Source organism: Rhinopithecus roxellana, chromosome 3, assembly GCF_007565055.1.
Source record: "Rhinopithecus roxellana isolate Shanxi Qingling chromosome 3, ASM756505v1, whole genome shotgun sequence".
NCBI lineage: Eukaryota > Metazoa > Chordata > Mammalia > Primates > Cercopithecidae > Rhinopithecus > Rhinopithecus roxellana.
The window spans coordinates 103,565,234-103,588,636 of record NC_044551.1 but is presented as its reverse complement, the minus strand read 5'-3'; the positions used below and the strand labels follow the sequence as shown (position 1 = coordinate 103,588,636).

The following is a 23,403-nucleotide window of genomic DNA, read 5'->3' as shown; positions in this document are numbered from 1 at the left end:
GTTGAGTGTCCTCTGGCCCAGGTATTGAGGACATGGTAAAGAACAAGACAGACAAGGCCTCTGTGCTCATGAAGCTTACATTCTACTGGGAATGACACCCAAAAGGCAAGCAAACAGATAAACAAGGTCACCACAGATAGTGAAAAGAGGCAACATGAAGGACTGTGGTAGGGAAGGAGGCCTTAGGGCATCAAGGAATGTTAGAAAGCCCCAGCCATGAGAAAACTAGCGAAGAGTGTTGAAGGCAAAGGAACTAGTAATTGCAAAGTGCCTAAGCCAGAAATGAGCTTAGCAAGTATGAGGAAGAAGAAACCAATGTTGCTGCAGAATGGTGATCAAAATGAGGAGCAGTAGGAGATGAAGGCAGAGAGATAATCAGGGTCAGACTCCTTGGGGAGTTCAGATTTTATGCTTAGTGCAGTGAAGAGCAATGCTAGCAGGATTCCAATTTTTCTAAAATCTTATGACCTGGAAAGAAGCCTCAGCATGTAGAATCATAACTCCCCCTAAGAGAAGGGACTTTCAAAATCAGCTAGTCTGTGAGAAAGAGCAAGTGAGCAAGTACAAATAATAAACAAATGGGCAAAATGCTGACAACTGATGAATGTGGATAAAAGGTCTACAGCTATTTTTTGTACTGTTTTCGTTTTTGCGACTATTGTATACGTTTATTTACAAGTGAAAAATGTAAGAGTTATACACAAATAAAAAGTTTTCTAAAAGGCAAAAAATAGATAGTCCAAAGCCAATCAAATCTTTGAAGGTAATCCTCCTTATCCCAACCATAGGGTCATCTAGCCTGTACTTCATCAATTTAGCAACAGGGAGTGCACAATCTCATGAGGCAGCCCGTCCATAAAGGTTAATGCTTTTACTGGCCAGAGTCAGTGTCCCTTGAATTTCCACTCATTGATCCTGGTTCTTCCTTTGTAACCACAGAAAAGGACAGTCCCTGCTGGACAAGAGTGTCACTAGGTGTGTGGAGGCAGCAGTCACTCTTGGGCCTGTCTTCTCCAGGTGAACATTTCCTTCCGCAGTTCTGAGTGTGTGCTGCTCATTCTTTTCATTCTCTGTGGATACAGTGCAGTTATCCTCTTAAAGTGGAGCTCCCAGAACCAAACCAGAGGTTCCTCCACATGTGGTCTGCTCGGAAACCTGTCAGCCCCACAGAACACTCCCTAGGGTTTCCCACATACCTTTTCTCTTTTCCCAAGTAGGGCTGTCCATTCTGCCTGCTTCCTAAGTGTCCTCAGAGAAGCTGGAGTGTAAAATGAGCCCTGTTTGTGGCCTTTGGAAGCACCTCTGTGAGACACACAGCCTGGGGCTCACCTTGCTTCATCCCTACGGCCCTAGTGGTGGGCTCCAAGACTGAAAATGGCAATGTTGTCAGAGGCCTGGAAGTCATGTCCTCACACCTTCCACTGGCCACCAACACCCACAAATCCACCTTAGGAGTGTCCTTTCTTTAGCTAGAAGCTTTGATTCCTATTGAAGTCTATGTTTTCCCCTAACAGGAATAATATTTTAAACTATTCTCTATCAGTTACTCTGCACTAGGACTATTTCAAATTTTTGTGAGAAAAGTGGTTTAGAAAGAAAGGAAGTGCAAGGGAATTGGAGATGCCACAAGGTGAGAAGGAAGCAAAAAACTAGGAGTGGGAAGCCTGAGAATGAACTGCCTGTGCATGGAGATACACAGGTGTTATTGAGGTTTCTGAGTTGTTTCATAAGCCAGCAGTGTACCAGGCATTGTGCCAGGCCTCTGTAAGCAGCATATTTATCCTCAGAATAATTATCAGAGGGAGAAGCATTGCTGTGCCTATTTTATTGATGAGGAAACTGAGGCTTGCGAGGGTAAATAATGTGCACAAAGTTCTAGAGCTAGTAAGTGGGTGTGAAACTTGCTCTACAGTCTCCATACCCCCTGTGGGTAAGCTGACTCAATTGAGGAGTAATTTATTCCAGAGAACCATGTGTAGCAACTAGTTTGGGGCAAGGATTAGCAGCAAAGGAAATTATGTGTAAAAAAAAATTTAAAAAAGTTGCACCTAAAAAAGGAAGTTATTCGTGAAACTTTTGCATGCATTCTCTGCTTAATATCTGCTACTCAGGTGGGAAAAGAGGCACAAGGCAGTGAATGTTAATTCTTCTCTATGGTTTTCTCCAAATGAGGACAAAAAATACATTATGGTGACATATGGTGTTCAAATCAAAACATATTCAGTTTCATAGATTTAGAGTTTTTAAAAATTAATTGGACATTTGAATACACATTTGTTTCAATTCATAGTGCTTTAAATGTGATTCTTTCAAAATCTGTATCTGCTAAACTCATTGTGTAATTTTCTTATGAAAGAAGGCAGATAAATATTAATGCTGCTTCACATCTGAAAACTTAAATGTGCTGAGGTTAGAAAATTCAGTTATATAACAGTAATAAATGACCCTGTAATGTGTCTGAATGGATTCTGAAAAAATGTTATACCTAAATAATATAAAGTGTTACTTGTATGACAACGAGTAAAGGAAATAGTACTTTTTAAACTTGGTGTCTGGCATTAAAGTCATGTAGGTTATACATTTAAAAGCATTGCAAATTTGCTATATTTTTGAACCCTGTGTATGCAAATTTTGTGACAAACCCTAAACCTATAAAGATAAAATATGTGATGTTCTAAGATTAAAGGGATTTAAGCCAGCACCTAAAATAATAAGTTGACATGAAATTTGTCCTGTAGATGCTGTTATGACATAGTTGGTGATGCTAACTATATAAACCTCCTGTTTTCAATATTTATTAAGGTTTAATGCTAAAAGCTTGAAAGGGAAGGCTGGTATGGCAGTTTGAATTGAAAAGCTTACTGATTAATCCATTTCACAGGATGCAATGTAAACTGGACTCCAAAGAGCGGGGAAACACATTTTCTAATATCTCAGTCAAGAAAATGAACACTTCATCCTGATGCAGCAAGGAACCTCACATTGATAACAAAGAATTGTTTCTTTAACTAGAGTAAAAATTTACAAATGATAAGACATCTAGATGAAATTTTTTATCAAGTAAAACAATTACTTTTATTGTTTAACAAAACAATTATAAAAATTATATAATCCATTATTTGTAAAGAACTTAACTTTTCCACCAAAACAAAATTACTGCACTTCTTTCAAGTATTTTTCCCCCAGAGGCATATTTGTACATATCGTTGTCATCACAATATGAGAACAATTTTTGCAGTTTTTCTGTTGCTCCAGAATGTGCATAGGCCATCATTTTGAATGGACCACAGAGCTTACCCATGAAAGATGAGCTGCCCCTTCTGTGGAAAGGGAGAGATCATCTCTACCTTTAACCCCTTTAACGTATTAACACTTCATTTATGTTTCTGAGAGGAAGGGCGTAGGTCAATGTTCATAAAGATGGGGGCAGGGGGTGAGAGAAAAGTTAAAATAAAATTCTGGTGGTATTGAAAATAATAAAAGGGGCTGGGTATGGTGGCTCATACCTGTAATCCCAGCACTTTGGGAGACCGAGGCAGGCGGATCATTTGAGATCAGAAGTTCAAGACCAGCCTGGCCAACATGGTGAAACCCTGTCTCCACTAAAAATACAAAAATTAGCTGGGTGGTAGTGGCACACCCCCGTAATCCCAGGTACTCCAGAGGCTGAGGCAAGAAAATCGCTTGAGCCTGGGAGGTGGAGGTTGCGGTGAGCCAAGGTCGTGCCACTGCGCTGCAGCCTGGGTGACAGCGAGACTCTGTCTCAAAAAACAAAAACAGAAAAAAAAAATGAAAATGATAAAAAGGGCTGAAGGTAGTAGAGCTTAAACACATCGCATCTTTGCCCCTTTTTCTCTTGACTGAAACATTTCTTTTCTTTGCTTAACCATAAATGTTAAGTGGCACAACAAACTGATTTTCTACGAGTTTCACAGCAGTGGAATTAAGGAAGTTAAGAATAAGACAGTATTTGAGGGAAAGAAAACTTAAGGGTAGAAACTCACAGTCTTCTCACCTGTGTTTTGGTTTATTTTTACTGGACTCTAAGAAACATATCTTCCACTCCCCAAACTGGTAAGTAAAGAAACTGCCTGTTGGTAGAAATGAGTTAAAGGAAATCTGCAGTAAGAAAGGATGAAAAATGGGAAGTCTAGAGAGAGGCATCCTTGAGGCAGTGAGGGAAAGAACTGAAGCATAGGGACAAGGAAAAATGTATACACAGCCAAGTGCCTTTGGCTTTGTCTGGCTTTGCAATGACTTCCTTCTCACAAGTCCCCATGCTGTCACAGGAATAGCAGTTTCCCCATCCCATCTTCCCATACTTTTTAAAGGCAAAAGTATGAATGTGTGTTGAGGGACATTTCTAGTTTCGTAGCTCTGTCATAGCATCTCTGACAGCACCCCAATTCTTCCTGAAAGCATAGCCTTTGCTTTTGTCTCGCAATATTAAATGGGCTCTATCTTCCCATTTCAGATCACCCCTTTTTATCCACTTACTTCCTTTGCTCTGACTCTTCCCTCAAAAAAAAAAAAAAAAAAAAAAAAAGTCATAAAGTAAACTCAAGTAATAGAAACCAAATCCTAGAATCTCATAGTTGAAGGGTCCTCTTGCATAAGTCCTGACACTTCTGTGGCATTTGCTTGTTCCAATGGCCCTTTCATCTCACTGTATGATCCAGGACCCATCCCAGCACCATTAGCGGCAGCATCACCCAGGAGGTTGTAAGAAATGCAGGCTCTCAGACTTGCCCCAGATTCCTGCATCAGAATTTGCATTTTAACAAGCTCAATCCCCAGGGTATTCATTTATGTACATTCAAGTTTGAGAAGCACTGACCTGGGTCACCTAGATACCAGTCCATTGTTTTTAGTGAGGCACAGTGATCCTTTCAAAAATGCAAGTCTTATCATGCCACTCCCTGCTCAAAACCAGGCAATGGTTTCCCAGGATGGTTCTCAAGATATGCAGTGGGAAACTCTCTCATGAGGCCTTCAAGGCCCAGAGTGATCTTCTGTTTGGACCAGCAGGCTTCCTTGCATGCCTCCTGCCTGCCAGTCACATCAAGGAGCCTCCTTCAGTTCTTCAAATGAGCAGTGTTCCTTCACATGGGATGTTATTCCTTTTCTTCCTCCACCTCCAAGGTCACCTCCTTAGGGCCCCTTTACTTGACTTTCTGGACCAGCACTGTCCAATAGAAATATAATGTGATGGACATAGAGTGTGGAATAATAGACACTGGAAATTCAGAAGGGTGAGAGAGGGGTGCAGGGTGAGAAATTGCTTAATAGGTGCAATGTTCGTTATTCGAGTGATGGTTACACTCAAAGCCCAAACTTCACCACTGTGCAATAGATCCACATAACAAAACTGTACTTGTACCCCTTAAATGTATACAAATAAAAAGCCTGAGGAAACAACAACAAAGAAATGTAATGTGAGCCACATGCCACATATGTAACTTAAAATTTTTCTAATAGCTACATTAAAAAGTATAAGCAGATAGGTCAATTTTATAATATACTTTATTTAACCCAACAAGTGAAAACTATTATCATTTTGACAAGTGCCACTGTCATATTTTAAGTGTTTGATAACCACAGGTTTCTAGTGGCTCCTAAACTGTACATCCCACCAACTCCTATTATTTCCTAGCTCCCTATACTTTTCCTACTCTATACATATCTGGATACTAATGTGATGTTGGTTTAATATCAGTACACTAAAAACTCATTTGGGTGATTTTGTTCATGATGGTGTCTCCAGTGCCTGGGCGCTGCTGCTGACCATATACCTGAGGTATAGGATGGACAGATGAATGTGTGAAGACGTGAAAGGAATCCTCTGGGTTTGTATCATGGTTGAAGTGTGAGACAGCTGATATTTTGCTTCTCTTCGTTTGGTTTGACACCCTGATTCTTCAGTTATCTCCTCTTTCATCTGCACTATTAATCTCTTTGTCTCCATGAGGCCATTATCCTCATCATACAAACATTCTCTACCTTCCATCTTAAAAAACAAACAAACCACCTCTAGAAGCTCCCATCCTATTTGCTCCTCCTTGCCAACCCTCCATTTATAGCCAACCTGCTTTAAAAAGTCATGGGAAACTCCCTCCCCTGTCCCCAACTTTCTATTTACTTTAAACATCCCTAGTATGATTTCCATCTCTCTAGGGAAGGTGATGGCTTCCATGCTGTCAAATGCACTGACACTTTGCTTTTCTCATCTTTCTTGACCTGTCAGCATTAGCTGAGACAATAGGCCCCTCCTTTCTGGAAACAGTCTCCTCTCTTGGCTTTGTGAGACCACCTCTCTCCTCATTTTTCTCCTAACACTCTAACACCCTCTTAGTCTTCCTTTGCAACTCCTCCTCCCTCTAAATTTGACCTTTCAATAGTCAAGTGGGACTAAATATTTAATAGGACCCTCCCTCTGCCCTCTCAGCCTCTCAGTAGGTCTCTCATACATGCTTACAGCTTCAAATACCATCTACATGCTGCTGGGAATCCTCTCCACACTCCAGCCTCCTATTTAATGGCCCACTCAGTGTCTACATTAGAAGTCTCATGGAATTCTAAAGAGAAATTTTTGAATTCCCCTTCCTGAAATGTTGCTCCTCAGACTCCCTCCTCAGTGAACTGCACTCTGCTGACTGAAACATCTCATCAGGTGCTGAAGCCAGATTTTCTTGCTTTCCCTGATGTCCCATATCAATTCATCACCAGGTCTTGAGTCTCTGTGCTCAAAGTATATCCCCATGCTATAAACTAAATGTTTATGTCCCTCCAGAATTTGTATGTTGAAACCTAACTCTCAAGATGATGGTACTTGGAGGTGGAATCTTTGCAGAAGTGATTAGTCAAGAGGATGGAGCCCTCATAAATGGAATTAGTGTCTTACCAAAGCAGCTACTGAGAGCTCCCTCTCCCCCTTCTGGACTCCGAAGACACCCACTTCTCTGTAAAACCCCTCAGAAATGCCCATTTCTGTTAAAATAATAAACAAACTCTTTGTTGTGGCCAATAAAACCCCCAAATGGGGGTTATCAGGGGTCCTTGATAACCTCCCCCAGCTTCAACTTCGCTTCCTTTGACTCTGACCCACTCTGATCTAGCAATAACAGCTACAGAACCTGCCAGATTCTCTCTGCTTTAGACACTTGCAGATGTGCTTCCTTCTACCTACTCAGATCTTCGTAAAATTATCTTTTATATTACCTCCCAGTTTCTCACATAATTGGCTTCTTCTCATCCTCCAGGTCTTAGCTTAAACGTCACCACCTTGTTGAGGTTCTCATCTGTTTTCTATTCCAGTCCCCTCCTTATTTCTTCAAAGCAGTTTGCATTTAGTATTTTTTTTATTTATCTGTGTACTTGCATCATTGTCTGAGCAGGATTATGTCTATTTCATTCACCCCTGCACCCCTAGAGACATGTGCACAGAAGACATTCAATATATATTTGTTGGATGAATGAACCGTATAAGAGTACTATAGCATTCTGCCAATTACGAGTTGCTTTAGCACTGTGACTATGCTTTGTACTCCTGCTTTTCTTGCTTACTAAATTAAAAAAAAAAAAAAAGAAAAAAAGATCACCACCCTTAGCCAGTGGAAGGAATTAGCAGCTGTAAGAACAGATTCTCAGTGATAAAATGACTCTAAATTTAGGCTAATGCTGCTAAAAATAAAGAGGAAGGAAACCCTTCCACTCAACTGTTTTCAAGAAAGGTTGGGGGATTTTTTTGTTTTTTTGTAGACAGTGTCTCGCTCTTTCACCCCAGCTGAAGTGAATTGGTACAATCATAGCCCACCACCAGCCTCCAACTCCTGGACTCAAGCAGTCCTCCTGCCTCAGCTTCCCTCGTAGATGAAACTACAGGAGCAAGCCACCATGCCTGGCTAATTTTTTAATTCTTTGTAGAGATGAGGATTTCACTGCTACTCAGGATGGTCTCCAATTTCTGGCTTTAGGCAGTCTTCCTACCTCAACCTCCCAAAGTACTGAAATTACAGGTCTGAGCCAGTGCGCCCAGCCAAGAAAAGTCATTAAAAATTATTTTTCCTATTTTTTGTTTTTTGTTTGTTTGTTTTTTGACAGAGTCTTGCTCTGTTGCTCAGGCTGGAGTGGAGTACAGTGGCACAATCTCGGCTCACTGAAACCTCCACCTCCCAAGTTCAAGCGATTCTCCTGCCTCAGCCTCCTGAGTAGCTGGGATTATAGGCATGCACCACCATACCTGGCTAATTTTTATATTTTTAATAGAAACGGGATTTCACCATGTTGGCCAGGCTGATCGTGAACTCCTGACCTCAAGTGATCCGCCCACCTTAGCCTCCCAAAGTGCTAGGATTACCGGCATGAGCCACCTTGCCTGGCCATAAATTATTTTTCTAACTTTGCTCCCACACAGAAGGTTCCTAGTAAATGGTTACCAAAATTTAGACAGACAACACAGTGTTGGATTTAGGTTAGAGTGAATCTGAAATGAGTATGACTACTGATTTCTGGGATTCCATTGCATATATGTGACCCAAATAGAGAAAAATGTGAATTGTATCTTTAGGGAATAATTTAATTTCAATAAGGCAGTCCTCCAGTGTTACGGAAAGAAAGGTAGAGTCAGAGAACCTTGGTCCTAGTTGAGAAGTCAGCATGCTATGTCATTTTCCACATTACACTTCAAATTCTCTGAGTTCTCATTTATTTCCAAGTAAGAATACATAAGAATTGTCTATTCATCCTCCAGAGTTGTGGAAATCTAATGAAATCATACACTTGCCTTGTACTCAGAAGCATAAAAAGGCTTACATAAATGTATCAGCAATTTTAAAGTATTAAGTGGAGGGCATTTTAGGAAAATTCCAAATGAGAAATATTGCTTTGTGGAATTCTTAAAATATATTTAAATCTTTTTTTCACTCTTGTTAGTAATATTTGTGAAGTGTATGGTGACCTGCACCTGAAGATGGAGGTGCAGCAGCTCTGCCATTCATTAATCCCGGCGAGCCACTGTCCATTCTTCCTCCCACTTTGTTTGCCACTGTACCTGCCTGTTCTCTCTCCAGTCTTGTAGCTGAGGGTTCAGGCCATGGTAGGAGCTTGCAGGGGCAGACCCACAGACCTGCCAAGAGCAAGAGTAGGCTGCAGGCCAGCACTGGATCTTCCATTTCTCCTCCCCTTAAAGTGTGTCCTTCTTAAAATAAGACCAGTTTTCACAGACTCACCACTTTGTTCCTTGTGGAAAATAGAAGGCATTTAACTTTTAGCAAAAATAAAACAAGAAGGGAACACTTTTATACCCTAAAGACACACCCCATTTTCTTTGTCGTCTTGGTGTTTAAAGCTAATTTTCTAATGTGGACACATAGTCCATATTTAGAAGTAAAATCAGCAGACACTTTGGGAGTTGTCAACTGAAAATGGAGAGAAGAGGGTAGAAATTTTATAACCTGTGCTGTCAGCCTCCTATTCTCTCTTACCAAGGAGCAGTAACTCAGAGTCCTTTGTCCTTGACGGTAGATCAACCCTGTAAAACATCGCCACCTTCAGTTAAAATGTGTGTGTGCTGCATGGTCAGAAGCCACACTGAGCCTGCTCACAGCTCTGCCCTGTTCCAGAGCATCTCCAATGGTGAGCCTTTCACTGTCCCTTGACGTGTATCTCTCCCTACATTTCCTCAAGAGAGAGAGGGAAAGAAGGAAAGGAAACCTGGTAAACGGGCCTGGAATGAACACAAAACTTAATCCACTTACAAGGTTTTGCTAGTGTCAAAGTGAAGGTCAGCATACTTTATAGATGGCACAATAATGCAAAGACCATGTAACTTTCTTCACCCCACCAACTGCTGTTCTATGGAAACTGTACTTTCAAAGCCCAAAGGTTTAAAGTTGTCAAAATATTGAGTCTGATTTCGTGATGGAATCTCTTTGGTGAAGTATCTTTCCTATCCAGGGTAGTAGGGCTTGAGTATTTCAATGAGTTGTCACAAAACAAAAGAATGGGTGAAAATAGGGTGCAAAATTATGTGAGCTGGAAATAATAAAACATGAATCAGACACATTCAACGACAGCTGCTTGATATCAGTAGCCACTTAAAGACAGAAAGTTTAGAACCCAAATCGGTGACGCTTTCCCCACAGTGTTTTAATGCCCTAATGTGTATAGATCATTGGCTGGCATTTCTATAATAAACAAGCCTTCTGTCCTCCTTTCTCAGCCTCACATTACCCTTACTAGAGGGTCTGTAGCATCAATGAAAAGGATGAGCAAGCAGCCTGAAGGGAACATCCTAGAAACACTCATTCCTCACACACCCTTTTGCTCTTCCCAACACAGTGCCCCATCACAGTTCTCCAAATCCAGACTTGACTCAGCCTTAACTTTGATCAGGTCATGGTCTGATCTCTCAGGGCAACACAGAAGAGCACCCAGCAAGTCATCCTCACTCAGACACTGTGCCTTCTTCCTCCTGTCAGAACATGGGATAAGCCACCTGTCATCACTTCTTACAGAACCTGAGGTGTCTGCAGTAAGTGGGTGCAGTACAGACTTCAGCTTACATTGGACTAAACAACCTCCTGACTCTAGCATTAATACTCCCAATCGTTCATAATGCCCCTCCTTTTGCTGTGAAAATGGAAGGAAATGGAATGTTGAAGAACTTCAAAAGTATGTTCTGGAAGGCGCCTAGGTTTCCAGTAGCTATGGATGTGAGGTATATTGTTGTGTATACTTGAAGACAATTATAGCTAAAGCTGACCACTTTGTTCCTCATGGAAAATAAAATCCATTTAACTTTTAATGAAAAACAGTAGGGGACCACTACTTTGTCCTAAATCATACCCCTTTTCTTTCTCTTCTTGTGTCTCAAGCTAAATTTCTAATATGGACACGTAGCTTTCTATTTAGAAGGAAAATAAATAGGCATTTTGGGAGCCAGCATTGACGTTTGGTCTTGAAAATTGAATCCACTGTTGCAACAGCAAACTGTCCATTATCTTCCTAAGAAAATACTAATTTATCAGTCTTAGGAGCCAAACAGTTGCTCTGTGTCAGCAATCAGCATAGCCTCATAATTATAAATTTGTGAGGATCTGGTGAAAGACATAGATCCAGAGAAATTATAGTGTTTCATAGTGAGTCATTCAGAATAAAGAGCTCTATTATTTGTAGACATTCCATACAGTCATAGAAATTTAGAGGTGGATCAGGTTTTAGCAATCTTATAGTCTAACCCCATCATTTTCCTCAGATGAGGAAACTGAGGAATGTTTTGTAGGAAATAGATGCAAGTGGTTTAATATGCAGCACATCTTGTCTAAACATTTTCAAGAGCTTACTAACACTGTCTTTGAAATATGTGGCACAATTGGTGTGCCCAAAATGTGGCAAGGTGACTTCATTGTGTCAGAACTCATTTATTTACTATACTTTTCATCTTCGGTTTTGGCAGCTTCCTTCCCTCCCTCCTCCTTCTTTCCTTCCCTCCTTTCTTCCTTCTGTTCTTCCTTTCTCCCTTCCCTCTTCCTCCTTCCCTGGCCATCTCCCCTTTTATTCATTCATCCATTCATTGAAAGCTTAAGTCATTGGTCCCCAGTATCTTCAAGGCACCCTGCTAGACAAAGGGCTGGTTATAAACACAAGTTGGTTCTCAGGCTATCTTTGCCCTTGAGGGGTTCTCAGGAGGGAAGATTAAACAGGTATATGAGTGAATAGTTATAACAGAATTTCCAAAATGCCCAACCCTAGGTATGTGCAGATATTATCAGGGCACGGGGAATGGAGGAGCAATTATTCCCTAGGAGAGTCACAGGAACTGCACGAAGGAAATAACCACTGAGTGGAATCTTGTGAGATGAGCCTCAGTCTCAGGCAGAGAAGACAGCCAAGAGCATTATAGGAAAGTAAGAATAAGCTTAAACGCAGGGAGAGTATGGTATATCCAGAAAGAATGAATTTAGCAGTGGAGCTGCAGGGAAAAATTAGTGATTTGGGAATCATGAGTGCTGAGATGATAAGGTAAATTAGAAAACGAATACAAGAGCTGCTACATACCATGCTAAAGAATTTAGCTATTGGCCGGGCGCGGTGGCTCAAGCCTGTAATCCCAGCACTTTGGGAGGCCGAGACGGGCGGATCACGAGGTCAGGAGATCGAGACCATCCTGGCTAACACTGTGAAACCCCGTCTCTACTAACAAATACAAAAAACTAGCCGGGCGAGGTGGCGGGCGCCTGTAGTCCCAGCTACTCGGGAGGCTGAGGCAGGAGAATGGCGTCAACCCGGGAGGCGGAGCTTGCAGTGAGCTGAGATCCGGCCACTGCACTCCAGCCCGGGCGACAGAGCGAGACTCCGTCTCAAAAAAAATAATAATAATAATTTAGCTATTATCCTGGAAGCCAAGGTTTCACAAACCTAGTAATTTAAGTATCATTTCCACAACATGTGTTATATCCCAAGTCTACCTCTGTTATTTTTGCTTTACCTGTATTGCATCTGTACTATGTTTATTTAATATATTTTTCTAAAACACCTGACTTTCAGACATATTTGTTCTTAAAAGAAACTTCATGTCACTATGGTTGTAAATAGAAAGCCATGGTCACTTGCAATAAATTCAAGGTCATCATTAAAATGAATGTGGTAAATTGAACATGAAACATTCCTTTAATTATTTGCTTATGAACATCTCTGAGCCTGAAGTCTGTGGTCTCATTTTTCGAATAGGGAATTGTAAGTTTTGGAAAGGAGTTAAATTCATTCTAGCACCAAAATGAGTCTCCTTAAATTAATTAGTAAGAAGAAAGAGAATTTGGAAGGCCAATAGCATTCTCACTCTGTAAATCAGGGGTATTACCATGGTTCCTGTGCACCTCTTAGGTATCGCAGGGATATGCACCCACATATGGGGAAATATTGTTTAGTGCAGGGCTACCTGAACTATTTGAGTGGATTTTGGATGACAAAGTCAGACTTACTGAAGAAGGATCACTCAGGACTGAAAAAAGAGAACAGGGGAAGCCAGGAAAAACTTACAGAGACTGTGGGAGAGGATCCCAGTGTGGTCCAGTCGGTTTAGTGATGATGAAGAGGGCCCAGATTTCAGAGGGATTGAGGATAAGGACACAGCAGGACTTGGTGCCTGAGTGACGAAGGGCAGGGGTCAAGGAAAGAGAAGAGTCAAGGATGCCTTGGAGATAGAGTGCTTGGAAGACTGCATAAGTGTTCTTGTCACCATGTAGGCCACGATCACAAGGAATATGTTTTTGGAATGGGAGTAGCATCTGGAGGTATTGGGGGAAAAGGGGAAGGGGAGGGAGTGGGAAAGGGTGGAGAGAGATGAGGCACTTGGATCGGAACAGGCCACCTATCAGGAATCCTTGCACATTCTAAGACTGCATTACATGTTTGTTCAATCAATAGATGGGTGTGGACAGTCAGCAGGCAAATACTTTGCTAAAGCTCAGTGGTATTCCAAGTGTCAGCTAGATCTGAAGAGATAATTGTGGCCTATACATCAGCAGCAAATACATGTCTGTTTACTTGCCGACCATTTTAGAAAATCTGTGGTGTAATCAGATAGACAGGTTTAAGGCTTATTAGGCATGTGTACTTCTGTAAGATGTTAAAAATGAGCCCATTCAACCAAAAAGTCGTTATGAATCTACTTATGTAAAGCAATTTTCAGGTTCTTTAAGGGATAGAGAGATAAATTAGACACAGACTCTGCTGTCATGGAGCTTGTACAAATCTAAAATGGATAAAATTTGGGGAGATTTAAATTTTGCTAACATGTAAAGAATTTATTCATAATTTCCAAAAAGCAAAATTAGCCTCAAATTTTTTCTTTTTCTTTTTTTTTTTTTTTTTTTTTTTTTTTTTTTTTTGAGACGGAGTCTCGCTCTGTCGCCCAGGCTGGAGTGCAGTGGCCAGATCTCAGCTCACTGCAAGCTCCGCCTCCCGGGTTGACACCATTCTCCTGCCTCAGCCTCCCGAGTAGCTGGGACTACAGGTGCCCACCAGGTCGCCCGGCTAGTTTTTTGTATTTTTAGTAGAGACGGGGTTTCACCATGTTAGCCAGGATGGTCTTGATCTCCTGACCTCGTGATCTGCCCGTCTCGGCCTCCCAAAGTGCTGGGATTACAGGCTTGAGCCACCGCGCCCGGCCAAAATTTTTCTAATAACAAAATAAGTCTAAACCTTGTTTCCATGTATGATAAGAAATTTATTATTACATTGCAATGAAATAAAAGTATGAGTGAAATTTTTGATAAATTTAAATAATTGCAAGTGAAAATCTTACTAGTCATTAATAGCCCCTCTTCTGTGTTGTTCTTAAAGTACATGATTACACAGCTTAGCAGCGATAAGGGAATTGAATTTTGTCTTTTGTATATAGCACAAAGTTGCCCTTCTTCCCATCCAGGTATATGATATAGCAATAAATTGGAACCTTTTAATGAAAACATGTGAAATAATCCATTTTTCATTGCTGGGATGTCTTGTCTTGGCAATCAAAACATAGACGAGAAAACACAGATCTCACTCACAGCCTCAGAAAGAGTCATAGGTTTGAAGAAGGAGAGGGACAACAAACCAAAATGTTGGCACTCCTTCTTCAGTTTCTAGATCCTTCTGTGAAAAGATGTGTTTTCGTAAGACCCAGACAGAATTCATTTCCATAGAGCATTTTTAATGGCTCCTGTCAGAACAAAACAGCTGGGAAACATATGGTATCCATTTCCCTGTATCACTTGGAAAAAATTTCACATGTAAATAAAGCCAACATAAAAGAGTAGCCCCTTGAACCTACGACCTTATATAACACATAAATATATTGGTACAATGCACTCGTTGTATTGACCTACTAAGTTATGTGGCTTTAAATTTTTTTATTACATTCTGAGATGCACATTTTCTAGAGGTTCCAAAGAAATCAAGGTAATTGGCAAAATATTACCAAATATACTCAATAATAAGAGTGTATCTCAGAAATGTCTATGAGTATATATATACATTTTTTTCCATTTTATTTAAAGCCTTGCAGAAAGTTGATGAATAAAATTAAAGGCATATTTGCATCTTATAAACTCTATGTCCACTATCTCCACTGTTTTAATTAGGTAAGTAACCATGTGTTCTTGAAGAGAGAAAGGCTTGGCAGAACATTAATTTTTCATGGCTTTATATTTTTAGAGAGAAAAGGTCATATAAAAGATAGAAAACTTTTAAATTTATAAGAGACCAACTGGAATTAGTCTTTGCCTTTGCATATTTACATTTCATAAATAACTTTAGCAAATTGAGCTCTTACTGGTGATTATCACTCCACTGAGTTTATTAACATGATTTTGTCCCCTGTGAAATTAAACTGTAAATCCCTCAGAAGGATGCACTTTGTACATTTTAGAAGATTTAAGGTGTTGTGCAAAGTGAGATTCAAATTCACATACTAGCATTTGTTAATTGTCTGATCTATGCCAATCACTGTGTACAACTAAGAACTAGAGCCAACAAAAGGGAAAAAAAGCAGCAGCCTAAGACCATCTAGATACCTTCCTTCCCTTCTGGAACATTCTCTTCTACATTACTTATTGGAGAGAATCCAGCCCTCCTTCCACAGCTCATAGTATTCTCTTCTTAGATTCTAAAAAGTCAGAGCCAGAAAGGTCTGAGAAGTGGACTGCACAGTGCAGACCCTTGGAAACCTCATGCAAAATTGTGGTCAGTTTCAGGGAAATAACTCACAGATAGTTATATAGCATTCAGGTTCAGAGCACTCACTCTCATCCTCTTAGCTTGATTCAAGAACTTCTCTGAATCCTTTTAGAACATATCCCAGCAGGAAGAAGAATGACCAGTAGCTTAAATTTAGGGAACTTTAATAATGTATGTTCCACTTTCACCCTAAGAGTCAGTCATAGCCAAGGACTATTGCAGAAGTTACAGATGTGAATATACACCCATCTCATGTTCTTTTTTCCTTTGGTTGTTCCCAGTAGCAAAGAACACACACATACACATGCTTCTCACTTGTTGTTTCAGAAGAGAAGAGGTAAATGGAAGGTCCTTAGCTGTAGGGCATGCCCCCTGAATTCTCATCCTTTGATGGGGGATGATAGGAAGTACGTGGCAGGGAACTAGGAACCCATAAATCAGTGACCTGCAAGTTTCCAAGGGTACTGGGTCATCTTTTATCTAGCAGGGGAGTGGCACGGAAGGAAGCAGTATAATCATGGCTGAGGAGACTGTTGTTGCTCCATCTGCTTGCCCCAACAGAAGGCACCAGGCAGCCTCTCATAACTAGGAGAGATGGTTCTTATCTTTCACCTCCAGGTGTGTCTGGCTGTTTCACTTTCTACTCTATCACAACCAGACACTTACTCAAATGCAAACCAACACACAATCTTTATCCAAACTTTGCACAGAAATTAGAAAAAATAACCAGTCTGCCTAACCCATCTTCTTTTCAGAACTTTCTTATCCTGTTTATTTCCAGCCTTCTCAACAATGGAGGGCAGTATTGAATCTTTTTTTTTTTTTTTTTTGAGACAGAGTCCCGCTGTGTCGCCCAGGCTGGAGTGCAGTGGCCAGATCTCAGCTCACTGCAAGCTCCGCCTCCCGGGTTGATGCCATTCTCCTGCCTCAGCCTACCGAGTAGCTGGGACTACAGGCACCCGCCACCACGCCCGGCTAGTTTTTTGTATTTTTTAGTAGAGACGGGGTTTCACTGTGTTAGCCAGGATGGTCTCAATCTCCTGACCTCATGATCCGCTCATCTCGGCCTCCCAAAGTGCTGGGATTACAGGCTTGAGCCACCGCGCCCGGCCTATTGAATCTTAAAGAACATGTTCTGTTGTGAAGTGTTAGTGCATTCTGTCACTGTGTCATATGTCAGAAAGCACCATGAAATGCTGCTGCATGATAGTTGACCAGGTACTTTGACCAAGGTGGGGTTAACTCAACTATGTCTTGTCTCCCACAGTCCTTTCAGCTCCTGAGCACTGCATTCCTTCCTATTATTTCCCTAATCCACTTAATGGCACACCTACGGAGTCACTCAGCAGATCATAGTTTGCATTTGCTCAATATTAAATAATATGCCACTTCTTACATGGGACTTCTTATGTATTAGGGGTGTATGTGGACATGCACGCTAATGTGTGTGCATGTGTGCATATAGCATACATCCCTTTTCTCCCTAAATTAGTTTGGAAGTTTGTTTTTGTTTTGTTTTGTCTTGTTTTGAGATGCAGTCTCGCTCTGTCGCCCAGGCTGGAGTGCAGTGGCACGATCTCGACTCACTGCAAGCTCTGTAGTTTGGAAGTTTATTTAACACTGAAGATCTTATTCTCTAATCTTGTTTTTCAGGGTGGTGACAAATATATAAATGTTGCCAGGGAGGTAGATCTATCCAGGGAATAAACCTAAATACCTATCTGGGTTTGGTTACTTAGCTGTTTACCATTACCATTATTATTACTTTAATTTTGAGTCAGTATGTTATAACTTCCTTTGATTATTCATTGTTTTCCAATGGTAAGTATGGTTTTTTTTGTTCTATCGATATGCACTCTCTGTAAGTCATCCTCATGCACAGAGCCTTAATTTGGACATAACGTGAATGAACCACGTCCACCTGCATAGCCAAGATGTGTTCAGTATTCCAAATTAATAGCTTCCTATTTTAATTTTTTAAAAACAGTTTCTAGCTCTAGCTGGAATTGTGGCATCTCAACTCTTATTACAAACACGCAAAAGCCCACAGGAATCGCTGATGTGTACAGTAAGTTCCGCCCAGTGAAGCGGGTTTCGCCACTGAAACATCAGCCAGAGACTCTGGAGAACAATGAAAGTGATGACCAAAAGAACCAGAAAGTGGTTGAGTACCAGAAAGGGGGTGAGTCTGACCTGGGCCCCCAGCCTGAGGAGCTCAGCCCTGGAGATGGAGTGGGTGGCCCACCAGGTAAGAGCTCTGAGCCCAGCACATCGCTGGGCGAACTGGAGCACTATGACCTCGACATGGATGAGATTCTGGATGTGCCTTATATTAAATCCAGTCAGCAGCTTGCCTCTTTTACCAAGGTGACTTCAGAAAAAAGAATTTTGGGCTTATGCACAACCATCAATGGCCTTTCTGGCAAAGCCTGCTCTACAGGAAGTTCTGAGAGCTCATCATCCAATATGGCACCATTTTGTGTTCTTTCTCCTGTGAAAAGCCCTCGCTTGAGAAAAGCATCAGCTGTCATCTGCGACCAGCACAAGCTGGCCACTGAAGAAACCGAGATCTCACCTCCTCTGGTTAAATGTGGCTCTGCGTATGAGCCTGAAAACCAGAGTAAAGACTTCCTAAACAAGACATTTAGTGATCCTTATGGTCGAAAAGTTGAGAAGACAACACCAGACTGCCAGCTCAGGGCCTTCCACCTGCAATCCTCAGCAGCAGAATCCAAACCAGAAGAGCAGGTCAGTGGCCTGAACTGGACCAGCTCCCAAGGCCCAGAAGAAAGGAGTGAGTATCTGAAAAAAGTAAAAAGCATCTTGAACATTGTTAAAGAAGGACAGATCTCTCTCCTGGTAAGTATAATCTAGTTCGGTATACATGTCAATAGACTGGAGATTCCTTTTTTATCAGCTGCATTCGTTAGTAACAGAACGATGCTGCATTTGTTCTGGTTGTTACTTAATCTTTACTTGTGGCTTTCGTTGGGAGATGTGACCTTTTGAGTTTTAAAATAAGAAGTTATGAGGTTAATACAGGGAAAACAAATGGCTAGAGAGTGAGTGTTACTTCATTTTAACTTTGCATGAATTCAACTGAAAAGAAGACTCAATCTCAAACAAAGAGAGTCCGGCACTTTCTTTAACTTGAATCTTAATGTCTTCTTTTTGCTTTTCAAATGGTTCCCAATGCTCTCATGCAGTTATTTGTGGGGATGTCAATTCTTGGCTGATGGTGGACCTGCCGGATATGTAAACAGAGGGTCTTCTGTTTTGTCCTGATCATTATTCAGAAGAGTTGGACAAGGTTGTTTGAAAAGCATTTGTAGATAGAAGCTTACCCAAGAGCTTCATTGCCCTCTGACCCAGGTGGAGTTTTTACTTACTTCCAGCTCTGTATGTCTAGGGAACATGAAGCTTTTCCAAAGACTCTAGAAACAGAGTAACATGATGTAAGAAAAGTCTGTTCTGTTTAGGCTCAGAGAGAGCTAAACTTAAATAGCACTCCATCTGCCTACATTGTTATTTTCTGGCTTCCAGACTTGGATCAAACAGTAGCAAGCGTGGGCTCATACTATGATGCTAATTAAAGTCTCATTCAGGAAAATCATCACATCTTGGCAATGTGATTCTACTTACTGTAAAGCCATGCATACTTAAGTACAATATACTTGCTCTATTATCATAAATACTATTGTGATAGGGTGATATAATTGAATAATTTTATGAAATAAAGTAGTAGTAGTATTTTCTCCTGAAAATGTCTTTTCCATTTTCCTGGCTCTTCCCGCTAATTCTCTTTGGTTCATTCCTTTCTTTTGTCCTTCTCATGTTTTCATGTTTCCCAAATGCTAACAACACCTCTCAGTTCACCCAAAAATCTCTATCAACTAGTTCATAGTCAAGGGACAAAACTTCACTAGAGATGAGAAAACCAAAGCCATGTAGCCTCCAGATACCAGCAGTCATCAGGTAGTTTGCCAAAGCCAGTTCTCTACAATCCAAGGCAAAATAAGCAGGTAGAAACAAATAGCTCATTCATTCAACAAACCTAAAACAGGAAATAAAACCCAGCCCCAACCCTCAAGGACTTCACAATCAAGTAGGGGAGACAGACAAGGAACCTGACAATTAATTGTAAATGTCATTATAATTGTTTGGAAAGCCAACTTGAAGCCTCCACACATCATTGGCCCTAGCCCTGTTGCCATGTCTCGTATGAAGATCTGTCTCTTGAGAACTCATGTTCTAAAGCATATTGTAACAAAGAATAATAGCAAGATACTCTGATTTATTAGATCCCCAAGGCTGCCACCAGAACTTCTATAAGCTCATTTCTTCTTTCCAGCGCCCAGAGAAAAATGCCCACAGGGTCTTGCTCTGATTTATTGACTTGGGCTTTCTAATCTTTACTGTTTATACAGCCACACCTAGCTGCAGACAATCTAGACAAAATTCACGATGAAAATGGAAACAATCTATTACATATTGCGGCATCACAGGGACATGCAGAGTGTCTACAGCACCTCACTTCTTTGATGGGAGAAGACTGCCTCAATGAACGCAACACTGAGAAGTTGACTCCAGCAGGCCTGGCCATTAAGGTGACTGGTTGGGGGCTGGAACCTCCACAGCTAGAAGTTGGATTTCTATTTTTTTTAAGATTCCTTGTGAGCTAAAGTGTTGGAAGGCAGAGAAGAGAGTGATTTGTCAAGCAAAGAGCAAATGAATATACTGCATTTAAGAGAGTAATCATTTCAGTCACTGCTTTGAGATTTTGAGACTAAATTCCCAGTTTTGTCAATCTGCTACTAAAGAGAAAGGAAAATGATATGTTGTGGTTCTAAGAACTTTTATTATTCATAGGGATTGCAATTTAGCTTCTTAACCACACCTGGATCTATCAGAGACACTCATTTCTTCTTAATATGAGAATAATGAGCAAGACAAATGTGAGGAAGGTGTATTTTTAAGGATGCTAGCACTCAGGAGTATTTCAGATCACAAAATGGGCTCTTAACGGATCACATCTGAAGTTTAAGTGTCTTCAGTATCAAGAAATTTTTAGAGTATCAGTGCCAAGTTTGAGTTTAGCTCTTGCAGAGCACAGTGTGCTGTCAAAAACTACACAAATTAATGTCGACTGGGATAGAGTTAAAACCTAGAAACTGTGAGACAAGAAAACATGGACTTTTATAGCACTGCAGCAAGTGCCTCTGCAAAATATAGTACATCACTAGAAGATTAGCTATTCAACTAAAATTACCTAAAAGATCTTTGGCAAATAAATGTAGAATCCAATCATATTTATTAAAAAGCCAGAAGTGACATTCAGGGAAATATAGTACATCTTGTACTTTTGCATATGTATTTTGTTTTACATAATAGTTGTGTCTTCTAAAAGCTGAATAATCACAATTTTTATAAATGAAGTTATATTGAAATTGATGAGGGGAATTTGTTAGAGAAACCTACATGTCACTAAAGAACATTACATTTAAAAAAAAATCAACTGCAGGTCTACCTGAATATATTTTTTATGCAAACCTGATTTTTCTGTATTTTTAATTTGATGATTCAGCAAACTTTTATACATTAAAAAATAATTTCCATTTTATTTAATTTTGCTCAGTTAAGCAAAGTAATTAATAAGGTATACTTCAAATCTAGTATAGAAAATAATTTTTAAACAAAATAAATCTATGACCCTTGTGGGTATCATTTTCCTTTGGTTGTAAATGATATGATGTCGAATTAAGAACTAAACTGCAGGCAGCTATCATTAAGAAAGACAGAATTAAACTACAGGCAACTATCGTGAAGACAGGTAAGTCAAATGTAAAGTCAAGATTTAATATAGTTGAGCTTAACAAAGTGTACCAAGTTTACCAGGTACTGTGTTTGGTGGCTAGCAATACAAATTTGTGTAAGTCATGGTCCCTACTTTTAAGGCGCTAATAGCTGGTGGAGAAGAGCGCTAAGTTATCAGTAACACAAGTACAGGATGGCAAATTTGGGACATAGTCCTGTGACAGAGTCCTGTAGACATCAGTGAGTATGTGTCAGTGATGAATAAAATATTCTTGCAGTGCCAATGAGTGTTAAGATTTGCCTTCCTGTTTTAGTGTCTATAAAATACAGTTCTCATTAGTCTTCCTAATGGTAGATTATTTATATAGGTAAATGACAAGAATTTTTTTAAATTTATATGCCCTAGGGCTTGTTTTGATAGATTAAAAATCTCTGAGTAGAAGGTACATAAGAAAGTTAGTGGTCATTACGCCAGTCTTCAGCATAAACACCTTCTATGATATCCATATTAAGTGTTAATTCATTCTTATATTCCTACTGTCAACATAAGATCGCCATCATACAATCAGTGTGCAAACTTAAAGAGCAGTTTTGTTTTTCCTTTTAATGAAAAAGATTTCAAACCCATAAGACTCAAAAACTTTTACAAGTTTGAGATCTCAGGCTTTTCATACTTTACTTCCAGACAATGATTTGAATGTTCTATTCCTTTATTCTAGAATTTACAAAAGCAGTAAATACAAATATTTTATAACAATTGCTTCCCTCTTTAGAAATCTGTCCTGACACATATCTTGTCTCAGTCCATTCAGTGTATTTTGATGAACATTGATGACATTGAGAGAGTCCTAAAGAGTCATCATTTTGTTTTAGGACCTTGTTTTGAACACCAGTAACCAACTAGTGGTGTTTCACCTCATTAAGCACAGTTTTGAGGGCTCCATTTGTACCAACAAAGTTGGTACAAATAACAGAAGCTGCTAAGATAATATGACTTGGCTGACAGGAAGCAGAGTCAGGGATAAGGTATCAAATAGAAAGATTACCTGAGAACAGGGGCTTTGAAGTCATATCAGGGCTTAAAGAACATCTCCCTCACTATTAAACTCCTGGAATGGAACATAATAAATTCTGCCGGTTACATGCGGAATTCATTGACTACTTCTGGGATACCCAAAAGTAGATACTGTGGGAGTTCAGGGTATTATTGAGTTTTCTTTAGAAATGATTAAGTAAAGTAATTGGAAATAAATATTTCTAAAAGGTGAGAGCAGTCTGTTTTCTAAAACAGGACAGAAGAAGAAATTATTTTAAGACTTAAGCAGTCTAGGAATGAAATAATCTTAATTCCCTTTTCACTTCTCATTCAGTCCTTTTGATTAAGCCAAAAAGCCAAGTGTCCATCTGGGAGTAACATGACTTCAAACACATAACCTTACTGATACCCATACTGATCAGTATGGTTGCTATTCCTTTCTTCATTTAGAGGAATGAAGCACATTGTATTAGTGTGTTAGTAGTTTTTTGTTTTTAATCCTGGTAGGAAACATTTGGCATGCTTCAATTGTGAAATTTAAGGAAAGTGTGTAATTAATGGATTATACATAAAAGGATGGTTGAAGGTAAGGGAGTTCGTAAAGGAAAGTGCAGTACCATGGGGTCTTTATTTAGCAACCAGGACACGGTTACCTCCCCAAAACTGGGAAAGGGAAAGAGGGCTGATTACAAAGGACTAGCTTACTTTTGAGCTTTTTAAGGGACTCAGTTGGCCAATGGCAACCCCACAGAGAGGGCCTCAGATGCACTCTCCTTTCCTGATCTGCCACTGCTCTCCATCAGCCAGCTCCAGCCAGAGGGGCAGGGAGCCAA

The 23,403-nt window shown here is 40.2% G+C and overlaps 1 protein-coding gene across 2 annotated transcripts in view; it reads left to right on the top strand.

Annotated features, from left to right (window-relative positions):
- The window catches only part of SNCAIP (synuclein alpha interacting protein), a 147,984-nt gene that overhangs the window by 90,165 nt on the left and 34,416 nt on the right, over nucleotides 1-23,403 (top strand). For both annotated transcript variants that reach the window (XM_010369153.2, XM_010369152.2), the window contains 2 exons: nucleotides 17,708-18,579; nucleotides 20,148-20,327. In XM_010369153.2, the coding sequence (XP_010367455.2) occupies nucleotides 17,708-18,579; nucleotides 20,148-20,327 (1,052 nt within the window). The remainder of the gene's footprint in view (nucleotides 1-17,707; nucleotides 18,580-20,147; nucleotides 20,328-23,403) is intronic.